The sequence below is a fragment of the Cherax quadricarinatus genome, unplaced genomic scaffold (genome assembly GCF_038502225.1).
Source record: "Cherax quadricarinatus isolate ZL_2023a unplaced genomic scaffold, ASM3850222v1 Contig336, whole genome shotgun sequence".
Lineage (NCBI taxonomy): Eukaryota > Metazoa > Arthropoda > Malacostraca > Decapoda > Parastacidae > Cherax > Cherax quadricarinatus.
In genome coordinates, this window is record NW_027195362.1 from 37131 (window position 1) to 52500 (window position 15370).

The following is a 15370-nucleotide window of genomic DNA, read 5'->3' on the forward strand; positions in this document are numbered from 1 at the left end:
GTTGGCAAGAACCAAGTCAAGCAGATTGTTTCTTCTAGTTGGTTCTGTCACAAACTGTTCTAAAAAGCAAACCTAGACTCAAGGTTTCCTGTCTTATTGTTCCAATCAATTTGTCTAAAGTTAAAATCTCCCATTAACACAGCATTTTCATATCTAGATGCCTTATGAATTTCGTCCCATAACAGCTTACTGCGCTCCCTATCAAGGTTTGGGGGCCTAAAAATCACACCCAAAATTAATTTGTCACGACCCTCGAAAAACTGTAGCCAAACAGATTCTGTGTTCGATGTTTCTAATCTTATATCACGTCTAAGACAACAATTTAAATTATCTCTGACATACTTCGCCACTCCACCACCCTTCCTGTTGACATATCCCATGATCCCTGGCCAACACACCACCTCCCCCGAGCCCCCCCCACAGATACGGGCCTCAACAAGTCTGTAAAATGGGTCCTGAACACAGGCGAACAGGATTTGCAAAAGTGGACATCCTTGCCTGAGACCCCGCCCCATACTCACCACTTCCCCTATGTGAGCATTGATTTTCACATGCACTCACGCCCCTCGATACAATGTCTCCACCCACTCCACAACTTCCCTCCCAAAGCCCTGCCGCAGAAGAATCTGCTGCAATGCCTCCCATTCCACACGATCATATGCCCCCTGCCAATCCAATGCTAGCAAACCCCCCCTCTTCCCCCAAACCCTCTACAAACCCATGGTCCTCGACCATAGACCTGCCAGGCAACCCGTATTGCCCTCCTGACAAGATGCACCCCACGACACATTTCAGGCAATTTCCCAGGATTTTTGCAAACAAATTATAGTCCACACATAGTAAAGGTAATGCCCGTTAATCCTTCAGGGTACTCTGGATCCCTCCCCTTCGTGACCAAAACGACCACTGCAGTGGCCTGAAACCTCCCTCCCCAAATGCCGCCTCTCCTTCATGGTGTTCATCAACTTCACCAAACACCCACGCATTAACTGCCAATGCTGCAGATAGATTCACATGGCAATCCATCAATTCCTGGTGCCTTTACCTTATGGATACCCACCAATGCCCAACAAACCTCACCCTCATCTCCCCAGCCAGCACCACCTGACCACTATGCCCCAGTGAACATGGCACTAGTTCTCACACACTATGTAATGCCGCTCTTCCCACTGCACAACTACCCAAACACTCCTCAGACTGCGTATCTGCATAACCACTCATCCCCTCTGTCGTTGGCAACACTTGCCCCTCACGATAACCCCCCACCTCCGAGTGGACCACTAACCAACCAACCTCAGTGGCTTTCTGTCATCCCTGCTGTCCCCGTAAGACACACGCCAATGGATGATCGCCCCATAGCACCTGCTTAACCCCCCCTGCACATGTACTGCGTCGAAACACTCATTTTGCAGCTCACCAATCCGTCCTTTTTACAATGGAAATTAGACCCCTTCATGGTTACTTACAGAACTAATTTGTACCTTCCCTCCCTAACATAGTTTGCAACTAAAAAACACTTTTCCCCAATATACATATACATGATATGAAAACTCTACCTATTAACAAAATCGTGAATTATAATGTTAGTTTTAGACAGTTGTTTTTCAAATCATGTTAGTATCTGCATACCGACTTACAAATGCCTTAACATTGTCTATATACACTATCACAATTACATTACCCCACCCTAGTCATAACTACCAACAAAGGCGTTTTTCTGTTAGTATCCAATAAGTTTACACTTCCCTATTCCACTCCACTCCAAATTATAACAGCACACTCGCCAACAATATTTGCCTGTCCTTACACCAGTAACATTTCATAAATTATCACCATACTTCTTAACAGTTGGTTCCACATCACCATACTGCCACCTCCTTTCCTCAGTCTGTTCCATTAACAAAAGTCCATTGTATATGGAAGATTTCTGATGATCCCTAACAATTACATATGATATGTACTAACTAAACTACAAAATAAACTCTGACACAATTAAATTGCATCTTAACTGTAGTTCCACCTTATCATACCAGATACAGTGAACTTCCCTTTCTTTGAGCACATTACGTTCGCCTCATACCTTGCCATGTATTGCCACTTACTCCCCTACATTTCATTCATCCATCTCCTCACACAATGCTCGACTCACAACCAACTTATGCAGTACTTAGCATACAAACCCATTATATATCCAACCACAGATTTCACTGTGCAAGGGCTGTATCAACCTCGCAACATTGTCATGTTGCTCAAAAAGTCGATATGCCAGATATTCAAACATGTTTTAAAACAACATCAGCCTTCTCTTTCACGAGGTAATAACACGTGCCTTTGATATTCTGTATTACACAAAAATTTATTAACGGGTACAACCTACAATAACTCAATGTTGCAGGTATTATCATACATACAATACCATTTTCCTTAGTCAATCTTTAAACCTGATTGCTTCACATAACCTCTCCTTCTATAACTCCCTTTTACTCACAAGACCCTAATTTATACAATCCTTGGCTTGTCAAAACCTTTCACACTAAACGTACATGTCAACACAGCACCACTCGTTACATACCTTCCCAACCCTCACATTCTTTCGCAAAAACTTTACCTCATACACTCCCCCCTCCTAAAACTAATGTGAACCCGCTTATAAAGGAAACCAGTCCCTTACGTATAATGAACTCGCCAAATGAATGAGGCTATTGACCGTAATTTTTGCAGTAGGGGTCTGGAAAACGTGCCCTCCACTGTCCCCCGTATAAGTTTGTTCCTGCAAACCGTTCTATATATGCCTGCCGCAATTGCCCTAATTCTAATTCCCCCCTCCGTGTCCCTCATTTCCCAGGAAATATACAGAAAATCTGCCACTACATACATAATCGCCCTTTTCACTTCTCTGGAGACCCCCTGTTAAGGCTCGCAGGGACTTTACATTACCCCCACCCATCAACCTAAAAACTCTCGCTAACCACACCCTTACCTCTCTCAACTCTTCACAGAAATAAACCGCATGAAAAGCCGTTTCCTGTTCTCCACAGTGGTCGCAGGTCTGTTCCCTCATCAATCCCATTGAACACAAAACAGCTTTCGATGGTAATATCCCCATCATAAATCTATATACAAACTCCCGTACTCTCGGCATTAACTTAAGCTTTCGAAAGCCATTCCATATCATCCCCCAATCATACAAGGGATAGACCGATACCCCCTGTATGATTTCTGGCCTCCTGCTCATCGCCACCAAACGCCCCACCGTAAGTTTTGCCACCTCCCTAATCAATAACAATAACCTCAGCATATCTTTGCATTCAATTAATTCTTTTCCGCTCCACCATCTCCGCACATCCTCCATCACTTTCCCCACTCTAACCCCCCTTGCCCCCCACCCTAACAAACCTCTGTTTCACATATAGGGCCTTCACCCTCGGCCCCAACGCTAAAAGGCCTACTCCTCCACTGCGTATATTCGACATCACCTCCTCCTTACTTAGCCATGCACTCCCGAAAGCCCAAACATAACGTAATGCCCTCCTCTGAATCTCCTGTACGTCCTGAGCCCTCAATGGATACACCACAGCCATACTCCACACTTTACTATAAACTAATGAATTTACTATTATCGCCCACTTTTGTAAGGTGACGTCCTCCGCCCGTAAACTCCGTAACCTTTTTACTGCCTTCTTGACCACCACCTCCGAGATCACCTGTCTAGCCTCCTGCGCATCTGCGATGTATATAACTCCACAAATTTTTAGCCGAACCACCACTTCCCACCCAAACTCCAACCCCAAGCCCCCCCCACCCAGAAACCCACGTCCAGTAAACTTGATTTTGCTCTGTTCACCCGCATTCCAGACGCCCTCCCAAAAAGCTCCAACACTCTTTCCACTGTACGCAAGCCCTCCACTCCAGTTATCAGAACAGTGGTATCATCCACATACCCCACCACATCTATACACCCATCCTTCTCCCCATTTAAAGTCCCCCCCCTCAACGAGCCCATAAAATGGATGCTGCATACATGCAAACAATAATTGAGTCAGGGGACACCCCTGTCTCAATCCCATCTCCATCTTAACAGGCCTACCCTACCTGCCATTAAGCTGAACCCACACCATTGCAGATGAATACATTGTATCAACCCACCTCACCACTTCCATGCTAAAACCTAGAATCATCAAACTAGCCCTCAGAAAGTTTCTATCCACACAGTCATGTGCATTTTCCCAATCAATACCCAAAAGCCCTCCCCCACTGCAACCCTCCAAAAAATCCCTAATGCAGCCATGCCCATCTCTCATACTTCTTCCTGGAATACCCATCTGCCCCTTATGTATAGCCCCACCTAACACCTTCTTCATCCTATTGCCCAGTATCTTTGCAAAAATCTTGTAGTCGGCACACATTAGTGAAATAGCTCTGTACGCACTCAATACTCTTCCCTCTTGCTTTTTGCATACTAATATGACCACTCCCGTTCGCTGTGTCTGTCCTAATTTTCCCTCCCATCACATACAATTCATGACCCTCACCAGACAGTACTTAATGTAATCCCATTGAATTCAATAAAAATCATTTGAAATCCCATCTATACCCGGCGCCTTGCCAGTACTCATGTTGAACGCAGCCTTCTCAACCTCCCCCATGCTAATCTCACCTCCCATCCCCATGCCCTCCTCTCCACATGACCCTAACCCTCTCTCCCCCCCCACACCTCCTCAATAGCATCACCTTCCTCCCCCTTCCCCCATTTCCTTTGGTACCAGAAATCAGCATAATTACTCATGCCTTCTGGTGCCCCAGTGGCCTGGTGGCTAAAGCTCCTGCTTCACACACGGAGGGCCCGGGTTCGATTCCCGGCGGGTGGAAACATTCCGACACGTTTCCTTACACCTGTTGTCCTGTTCACCTAGCAGCAAATAGGTACCTGGGTGTTAGTCGACTGGTGTGGGTCGCATCCTGGGGGACAAGATTAAGGACCCCAATGGAAATAAGTTAGACAGTCCTCGATGATGCACTGACTTTCTTGGGTTATCCTGGGTGGCTAACCCTCCGGGGTTAAAAATCCGAACGAAATCTTATCTTATCTTATCTGTAGTATTTAGTACCTGCCCCTTATGATATCCACCCATATCCTCACTTACCTCCAAGTTTAAAATAGTCGAATCCTTCTGCCTAAAACCTCGCAAAACACTTCCCGAAGGTTTATCCCCCACAGCACAGCCTCCATTCCTGCCCTTACACATACTGCATCAAATCTATCCTAATGTAACTCCGCCAGACCTGTCCCTGAGTTGCACCATGTTTCCATACTGCCACCCCCCCCCCCTTCCTCATAACACCCATTTAGCTGATATTCCAAATAATTTTGCAACCAATACCTCCACCCTGCCTCTTCCCTTCCCTTCCTTTTATAAAAACCTGCAATACCCGGCTTAGCGTGCCTTTCCCACCATTCTAAGACACACGACTCCTCCTCTCTAGAATCCCAAAAAGTTTGCCACCATTCACCAAGCGCCATACTCACCTCATCACTCCTCACGAGTCTTGCATTTAATTTCCAAAAACCCGATTGTATCCTAACCATACCCTCCCAATCAAGATCTGCCATAACCGCCCTATGATCAGAAAACCCCACATCAAAAGTCCTAACTCCTAACACATGTACAGCTTCCATTGCATAGATCCTATCTAATCTTGCAGCATTACCCCTTCTGACAAATGTATACTCAACCTGCCAACCACCCCTCCCCACAACATCCAAAACCCCCACGTCTCCCAACACACTGCGTAACATGCCCAACATACACCCCGCCCCCCCTCGGTTCCACATCCCCCCCCCGAATGACACAATTCCAATCTCCCCCTATGACAGTAACTAAAGGTAATCCCCTTAAATAGTACATCAAAAATTCCCTCACGAAGTTCTCCTTGACTCTTGCGTTGCCATCTGCCGGCATATACACTCCTATAAAATAAACCCTCGTTGCACCCCACTCTCCCTCCACCCTCACGACCCTTCCGACCCTCCTTCCACCCCAAAATATGCAAGGGACTGGTTTCCTTTACAGCCACAGTAACCCCACCTTTCAACCTCAACGAGCCACTCACATACAACTTATATCCTTTCAAAAACAACTCATGACCAAACTTATAATTGTGCTCCTGTACGAAACATATAACTACATTAAATCTCCTCAAAAACCATTCTACCCACACTCTTTTTACCTCAGCTCTCAGGCCATTAACATTAATCATTACAACCTTGAATTATGACAGTAAAGGGGGCTTGCCCAGCCACCTTGGCTGCTGACCAGAGCCACATTTGGCACCCTGTCTGTCCAGACCCCCAATCCCCCCTTTGTCCTTTGAACCTTTCAGTACTTCAGTACCGCTACATCCACTCTCCGGGAGATCCAACCTGGGCCTCCAAGACTTTTTTCCTGATCTCTGCCCGGGCGTTAAGACGTAACCCATTTCCTACGTCCCAGCTGTTCTCTTGCATGAACCTCCGTCTCCACACGTAACCTCCTCTTCCGTGCACTCTCTGTGCACCTCAGCCACTGTCGTGTGCACCTTGCCCTCATTACACACAGTCTCCACACGTCCCGATGCATCTGTTGTCTCCTCCAATGATCGTCCACGCTGCCCATCATCCAGACTTCCCTCCACCTCACTCAGGAAGGTATTCAGAACCTCATCCAGCATTCCATCCTGTTGCATTACACGCTCACCGCCATTGCTCGCCGTCGTCGTCTGCTCTGGCCCCGTCCCCACAGGTAACGTAACACATGATTCCATTTCCGCCTCTGCTTTATCCACTTCCTCACTCCAACTGCATGATGCCTGCCTTTCAGCTGCACCTGTCTCCTGCACTACAGGACCCAACAGCTGATCCACCAGTGTTGGCATCTGTTCCCTCTGTCCAGGCTTCCTATGGCATTGGGCTGCCATATGGTCAAATGGCCCACACAGCCTGCATGTCCTTCTCTGTCCTGCATAGTATACGTAGACCTGCGTTCTGAACTCTTCCAATAAAACATAAGAAGGTATTGATTGCCGTAATGTCATATTCAGTGTGAAGGAACCATCGGGCAGTCCCACATAGGCCCATCCTTCCACACTCCCAATTCCGCTGCATGAATCTTGCCATAACGACGGAATACCGCTACCACATCATACTCTGTAGCTTCAAAGGGTACATTTCTGACTTTTACATATGTCACATAGCTGGATACATCATGTAGACATACCTCCACTGCTGTATTCACGGCCATCATGTTCTCTTGGTACGTGTCGACTATGCTTGAGTAAAATCCAGCATTTATGAATTTGATAAAAATCCTCGTTACTCCGTTAACAGCCACACCATACAGCTCTTCACTTGGTATCCCATACACATCATGGATAATCGTAGGGAGTATCACCTGCATTGTAGAACTGCTTAGGGTACCACGTACCAGCTCTATACAGACAGTATTTACACAGCGTCCATGTCTGTCCGCCATTTTGATTGCTGAGATTCACCACCCACCACCAGGGGACAGCAGAGGCAAGCTCAGAATGCCTCCTCTCACCTCAGAGGTCGAGAGACGAATTTCGGTACACTAACTGTCCTCTTCAAGGCAAGCGAAACTGCTGACCTGGAGAGTGTACAAAGAACTTCCACGGCACACATAAGTACGATAAGGCACCTATATTACTGAGAACGGTTGAAGGCCCTTGATTTGTATTCCCTGATCCACCACGAGGCCTGGTCTCAGACCGAGCCGCGGGGGCGTTGAACCCCCCGAAACACTTCCCAGGTAAACTCCAGATACACAAATTGTCGCTTGCCTTATTCAGCAAAAGGAGCACTGCTATTTAATCCAGAATCACAAGCTTTACCTATTCGGCCCGACACACACACACACACACACACATATATATATATATATATATATATATATATATATATATATATATATATATATATATATATGTCGTGCCGAATAGGCAGAACTTGCGATCTTGGCTTAAATAGCAATGCTAATCTTGCCATATAGGACAAGTGAAAATTTGTGTATGCAATAATTTCGCCAAATTTATTCTGAACCTAACGAAAAAAATATATTTCATTGTGTTTGTTTAGTATTAAATTATTGTAAACGTATCTAAATTATATTTAGCTGAGTTAGGTTAAAATAAATTGTGCTTGTTATAATAAGGTTAGGTAAGTTTTCTAAGATTCTTTTGGTGCAAAATTATAAATTTTTACATTAACATTAATGAAAAAAATATATCTTTAAACGTATAAGAGAAAATTTTAGAAAGGACTTAATTTTAAATGAGTTCTTGCTAATTGACCAGTTTTACAAATTCGGCACGACATATATATATATATATATATATATATATATATATATATATATGTCGTGCTGAATAGGCAGAACTTGCGATCTTGGCTTAAATAGCAACGCTCATCTTGCCATATAGGACAAGTGAAAATTTGCGTATGCAATAATTTCGCCAAAATCATTCTGAACCTAACGAAAAAAATATATTTGATTGTGTTTGTTTAGTACTAAATTATTGTAAACGTATTTAAAATATATTTGGTTGGGTTAGGCTAAAATAAATTGCTCCTGTTATAATAAGGTTAGGTAAGTTTTCTAAGATTCTTTTGGTGCAAAATTAAAATTTTTTACATTAACATAAATGAAAAAAATATATTTTTAAACGTGTAAGAGAAAATTTCAGAAAGGACTTAATTTTAAAAGAGTTCTTGCTAATTGACCAGTTTTACATATTCGGCACGACATTATATATATATATATATATATATATATATATATATATATATATATATATATATATATATATATATATATATATATATATATATATATATATATATATAGTATATAATTATGCCAGCATATTATTGTCCACGTATCCTCCTTACAGAAAGAAAGGTCTTACTACAATATATTTTCTTACAACTTTTCTTATGGAATCATAAATCACAAGTAAAAACTCAAAGGCCTTTTGTCATATTGTTTCTTATAAATATATCGATAATAAAACATTAGTTTTTCTCTCGTATCTCACTAGTGTGATATAATTTAAAGAGAACTATATACATGACCTTAATTAAGGTAATTTCATCATTCGCACTAATGAGTGTCAACATAGCCTCACAGTGTTCTTCAGAGCGCCTGGGTGTAATTCACAACAGGACGTGATATAGACGTATGTCTACTTTGAGCACCTTTAACGTTTATCAAAGTAATGAAGCTCTGTTACAACAGAGAGTTCCCGATATGACCTATGGGTTGAAGGCGACCTGCTACTGCAGTAGTGAGGGAGGAGTGACCTGACAAAGTAGGTCAGTTAAGCTGGAGCTGCAGCCGCAGCAAGCAGCAACAAGGCTGCTCCTATATCTTGCCGTCCCCTGGGCCTATCCGAACTCCAGTGATGGCCAAATAGCAAGTACTGCTGCAACAACATGCAAGGAACCTATAGTGACATAAAAACTGACGGTGACGACAACGAAATGGACTAAATATGACAAAAGAGGGACCGGCATTCAAGTACCAGACCTGCTGCCAGACGTGAACCAGACATGAGACGTTTTCCACTACAATGAAATAACTGACCTCCATATCAACTGCACCAGTGTTTAACGGGAAGACAACATGGCAGAAAACCTGATCAACTAAATCTCCAAGGAAATGACAGGTCTGTAGGACTTTTTTCTTCAGTGCCAAACGAGGGAAAGAATTGAGCATTTAAACATGGCTGACCGGCATCCAAACAGCCGCTACTGCCAGACGTACAACTAGCGAAGTGAAATTCTCATCTTTACTGACGTTCATCTGTACTGACAGTAGCATCATATCTGTACCACCATCATATCACCTGTACCAGGGCTAACGAGAGGAAAACACAGGAGACATCGTCAAATCAACAATACAAAACTCCAAGGTTATAGGAGGGTTATCCCTCAGTGACAGTCGTGGGAAAGAAGTGAATAGTTAAACAGTCAAGGTTAATGTTTTAGTAGCTGACCTATATTCAGCTGACCAATGTACAGTGAGAGAATCATAGCAGAAAACGCCAAATATATCTATAAACTCAAGGAAAGTCAGGTTGTAGGTGGCGTTTACTTCCCTCAGTGTTTTAAAAATGGCTGAGTCAGCAGACCAGGTCAGGCAGTCAACAACACGACACAACCCCCGATAAATGAAATTGAGGGGGATTTGGAAGGATAAAACCATTGATTAAATCTTTCTCGTCTACCAGAATGGAAAGGAGTTAGAAGTTAATAGGTGAAGCCGGACTGTGAAGTGAGGCGGGAAGGGGAGTGTGTAATATGGGGTTAACTGAAAGGGGTGTGTGAAGTTAAGGGAAAAGTGAGTAGTGAAGAGGGTTTTGAAGAAGAAAATTTACTAGTAATTCAGTGGTGATTGCTTAAGCAGATACTAGGGTGTACTAGATGACTGGAAAAGAGAAATAAATATTACTGTATATGAGTAAAAGAGCGAAGAGTGAAAATGGCAGGCATTAGGGGGGTACAGGCTGCCATAATTATATTTATCTTTCTTCTTCAGTTCCATGAAGAAAGAAATCGGTCATGGGGGCTGGAAAAGAATGGAGTAACAGCGCCCTGGACAGTAAAAGGCACCTCATGTAAAATGTGTAAGGGGTGGGTGCATGATGGATGTATGTACAATTATAGTAACGGTGCCAGAATTCATTTTGTGTGTAACAAATGCACTTTGGCACAGGTACCCTTTAGCAATGATGACATTGATTTACCTAATTTTAATACAAATGACCCATAGCCAAATATTGATGATTATAATTGTTTTATGAAAACAGGCCTTCACTTTATTCATGTCAACGCAAGATCACTTCTTCCTAAATTGGCAGAGATTAAGATTCTAGCTAACAAAATTAGGGCGGCAGTTATAACCATCTCTGAATCCTGGTTGGATGATAGACTGACGACGAGGTCAAAATAGAAGGTTACAATATAAAACGTTTAGATAGGAACAGAAAGGGTGGTGGAGTATCTGCCTACATTAGAAATGACTTAGCTTACAACCCAAGACCTGATTTAAATAACAATAAACTGGAGATTCTATGGTTTGAAGTGCTGCTTCCCAAGACAAAACCCATCTTAGTAGGAACTAATTACCGCCCTCCTACCCAGGACTAGTTCTTAGAAGACTTTTCCAGAGTCTTGTCCGGACTTGAAAACAATTGTGAGACAATAATACTGGGCGACTTCAATATCTGTTTTCAGCAGCAAAATAACGGGCTTTGCAAAAGGTATAAGCAAATTCTAGGTTTAAATAGTTACTCAACTAATACACCAACCCGGATCACACAGTTCTCAGCCACCCTAATTGACCACATACTTTGTAACCACTCTTGAGAACATTAGTCAGTCAGGCGTCATTACCGCAGGTCTTAGTGATCATTTCATCATTTACTGCACCAGGAAAATCACTAGGGATAGGATAGGCCTACACAGGACAATAAAAATGAGGTCAACTAGAAACTACAGTAAAGAAACACTGGTAAATAGGTTACACAATTGTGACTGGACAGAGATAACAAGTTGCACGGACGCAAACGATGCCTGGGAAAAATTAAAAACAATATTCAGTACCATCCTTGATAATATTGCACCAGTTAAAGAGGTTAGGATTAAACGAAGAACTGAACCCTGGATGACTACTGAGATATTAGATAATATGAAATTCAGAGACCAGCTGCTAAAACGATTTAAAGCAAACAGACAGGATACTGCAGCACTAATGAATTCCAAAGGGTGAGGAACAGAGTACAGAGACTTATAAAAGGAGCAAAGGCAAAGCACTATTGCACAAAAATTGAAGAGTATAAGCATAACCCCAGAAAGCTCTGGCAACAACTAAAACTGTTGGGGAATAGCCATAAGCCAGTAGATAGGTCTAACATAGTACTCACTATCGATAATGAGGTATGCCACGAAACATCTAAGGTGGCAGATTACATTAATTCCTACTACACATCTGTTGCATCAACACTAGTAAGTAAACTACCAGCTGCATCAAATACCTTTAACACAGACTCTGATAAGTTTCAAACATACTATACCAATAAAGGGGTAACCCCGAACAGTTGTCAACTAGTAAGTGTATCTCATGACTTTATTCAAAAAGAACTAAGCTGGTTAAACCCAACTAAGAGCACTGGCCCGGATAACATCCCGTCTAAGTTCCTAAAAGATGGTGCTTCTGAACTGTCAGTCCCTATTGCTCACATAATAAATCTATCAATCACCACTAATACCGTACCGGAGCGGTTCAAGGAGGCCAGAGTTACTCCTATCTTCAAGAAAAATAGTAGGTCTGATGTATGCAACTATAGGCCTGTTAGTATACTCAGTATAATATCCAAAATTCTAGAGAGGGCGGTGTACTCTCAAGTAGTTAAGTACATTAATGACAACAACATTCTCCATAGCTATTATTCGGGCTTTAGAAGATCTTACTCAACCTACACCTCCCTAATTAGTCTGATGGATTACCTGAGAACTGAAATGTCAAAGGGGAACCTCATATGTATGGTAACCTTAGACCTGCAAAAAGCCTTCGATCCTGTCAACCACAATATATTATGTAAGAAACTTCAAGCTATCGGTATAGGTTCTGTAGACTGGTTTAAGTCCTACCTTAGCAACAGGAGACAAATTGTTAAAATCAACAAAACGGAATCAGAACCCCTGCCGATAGCATGTGGAGTTCCCCAAGGTAGTATTCTGGGTCCCTTATTATTCTTATGTTATGTCAATGACATGCCTATCAGTGGCAAGTGCAAACTCCTACTGTATGCAGATGACAGTGCTCTGTTAGTGTCAGGTAAAGACCCACAAGATATAGCTAATGTTTTAACACTGGAACTGGAGTCCTGCAGCAAATGGTTAGTAGACAACAAACTATCATTACACCTCGGGAAAACTGAAGCCATTCTCTTTGGCACGAAACATAAACTGAGAAGGGTAAATAATTTTAATGTCCAGTGTAATGGGGAGCCCATCACTTTGGTTCCATCAGTAAAATATCTGGGAATCCCCTTTGACCCATGCATGTCAGGAGAATTGATAGGGAACAGTGTAGTAAAGAAAGCGAATGCCAAACTGAAGTTCCTCTATAGACAAGCACAGTGTCTACCTACTGAGGCTCGCAGGACCCTATGTCTAGCCCTTATACAATGTCATATGGATTACGCTTGCTCTTCATGGTACTCTGCCTTGACAAAAAAAACTGAAAGATAGTTTGCAAATCACCCAGAAAAAAATCAAAAGATTCATCTTGGGGCTGGGACCAAGAGAACATGTAGGCCAGGATGAATTACAGCAGTTGGATATGCTGAATGTTGAAGACAGAGTAAAACAACTGAAGCTAAATCATGTTTATAAAATTGCTCACGAACAGTGTCCAGAATATCTTGCTGTCAATTTTGTCAAGGTTGGGAACCAAAGCAATCATAGTACTAGGGGGAGAGAGCACAACTTTGTAGTACCCACAGTCATTGGCCAGGCTTCAAACACCTTTTATTGTACAGCAATAAATGAATGGAACAGACTACCCGCACATGTCAAAGCCAGTCATAGCATGAACCAGTTCAAGAAGAGTGCCAAAAGGTGTCTGATGAATGTAGCTACAGAAAGGGAGGGGAATGATTTTCTATTTTTTAGCTAACATACGTGTAAATTTTACCTTATTCCTAGTAATAACCCTCATATTGTAGATAGTCTTAACGACCCTCGTGTAGTAGATAGTCTTAATGACCCTCGTGTAGTAGATAGTCTTAATGACCCTCGTGTAGTAGATAGTCTTAATGACCCTCGTGTAGTAGATAGTCTTAATGACCCTCGTGTAGTAGATAGTCTTAATGACCCTCGTGTAGTAGATAGTCTTAATGACCCTCGTGTAGTAGATAGTCTTTTTAGTATGATAATAAGATGTTATCTTCATTATAGAATAATGAGAAAATATTACCTTTATATTATAATAATAAGGTGAAAGGACCCCAATGGAAATAAGTCACTCTGTCTGACTTTTTTGGGTTATCCCAGGTTCTCTACACATATGTTGCTATGTATGATAATCTATGTAACTGTATTTGTGTATACCTGAATAAACTTACTTACTGATACACACTAAAGCAGCTTGGGTTAACCAGAGACTGGTTGTTACACTAGTGCTTTACAACTCACACTGTTACACCTAACCTAATATATTAAATATTTTTACTACATACGTTATTTAAACATGATTCCATTTGGTAACTTTATATGAGGCCCCAGATAATATTATATAGTCGGACTTGCTTATTTTAGCTACTAATAAGGAAGGTCGCAGTATGATATTAAGTGATACCGGCTCAAAGTAATGTTGAAATTGACTAAGCGTAACAATGTTATTAATTAAATGCTTAGATGTTCATGAATTAGCACTTTCCTATATTAACAATTCAGAAAATGTGTATAAAATCATTGTGAAAGAATGAAACAAGACTTACCGTGAGTGGCAGTGCATATGGGAGTTCCCACTCCCACAGCAACAGCTGTCAGAGTCAACACGTTGATCAGCATCTTGACCTCTTGTAGTGATGCTGTTGATCATTCACTGGGAGACCTGTATGAATCACGTCACATAAGCTGTTGTATTCAAGGGATTAAGTGTTCTAGTCAGTTTTACTATTATTTTCTTGGTTAATATCTTTTGTTTTTGATTTCCAAGACACTTTTTGTGTTGGTCAGGTCCGACCAGGGAACTACAGGACGAATAGTGAGCTTTAAGACGATAAAAAAAACTTTATAGAACACGAGATGTCATAAAAAGACTTTATATAACTTCTATTGAATTGCGTTTTTTCCAGACATTCCCCATGCAATGGGGCTTTTTACATGCACGTGTACGGAATATCAATGGGTTTACCTTTTTACCATTCTTAGCTAATATTTCTCATAGAGTACTTTGAAAGTGAAATCATTGCTAGCAGTGATGACACAGATCACTTGGTTATATTAAGTACATGTGTTCACTCTACTTCCTTCCTCTGCTAATGTATCACAGTTCTTAGATTGTCTTCATTTTGTTTTGAGTAGATATATTAAGTTTAAAGATAAATGTGAAGGAAACAGTCTGCTACTTTTTTTTTGGTGGGGGGGTGTATAACCTTTGTGGTTTAGCGCTCCTTTGTGATTATAATAATTTTTTTTTTGGGGGGGAGGGGGGCACCCAAGTACATGGAAATGCCAAAAATGCGCCTATTTTTTAATGTTTACATAAAAACTACATGCTTTTACTTTAAAAGATGTGTTATTTCG

The 15370-nt window shown here is 41.9% G+C and overlaps 1 protein-coding gene across 4 annotated transcripts in view; it reads right to left on the bottom strand.

The window, feature by feature from the left end:
- LOC138851323 (ankyrin repeat domain-containing protein 1-like) overlaps positions 1 to 15370 on the bottom strand; it is a 76402-nt gene that overhangs the window by 29736 nt on the left and 31296 nt on the right. For all 4 annotated transcript variants that reach the window (XM_070080345.1, XM_070080347.1, XM_070080346.1 and 1 more), the window contains exon 2: positions 14560 to 14675. In XM_070080345.1, coding sequence (XP_069936446.1) covers positions 14560 to 14632 — 73 coding nt within the window. In that variant the 5' untranslated portion in view covers positions 14633 to 14675. The remainder of the gene's footprint in view (positions 1 to 14559; positions 14676 to 15370) is intronic.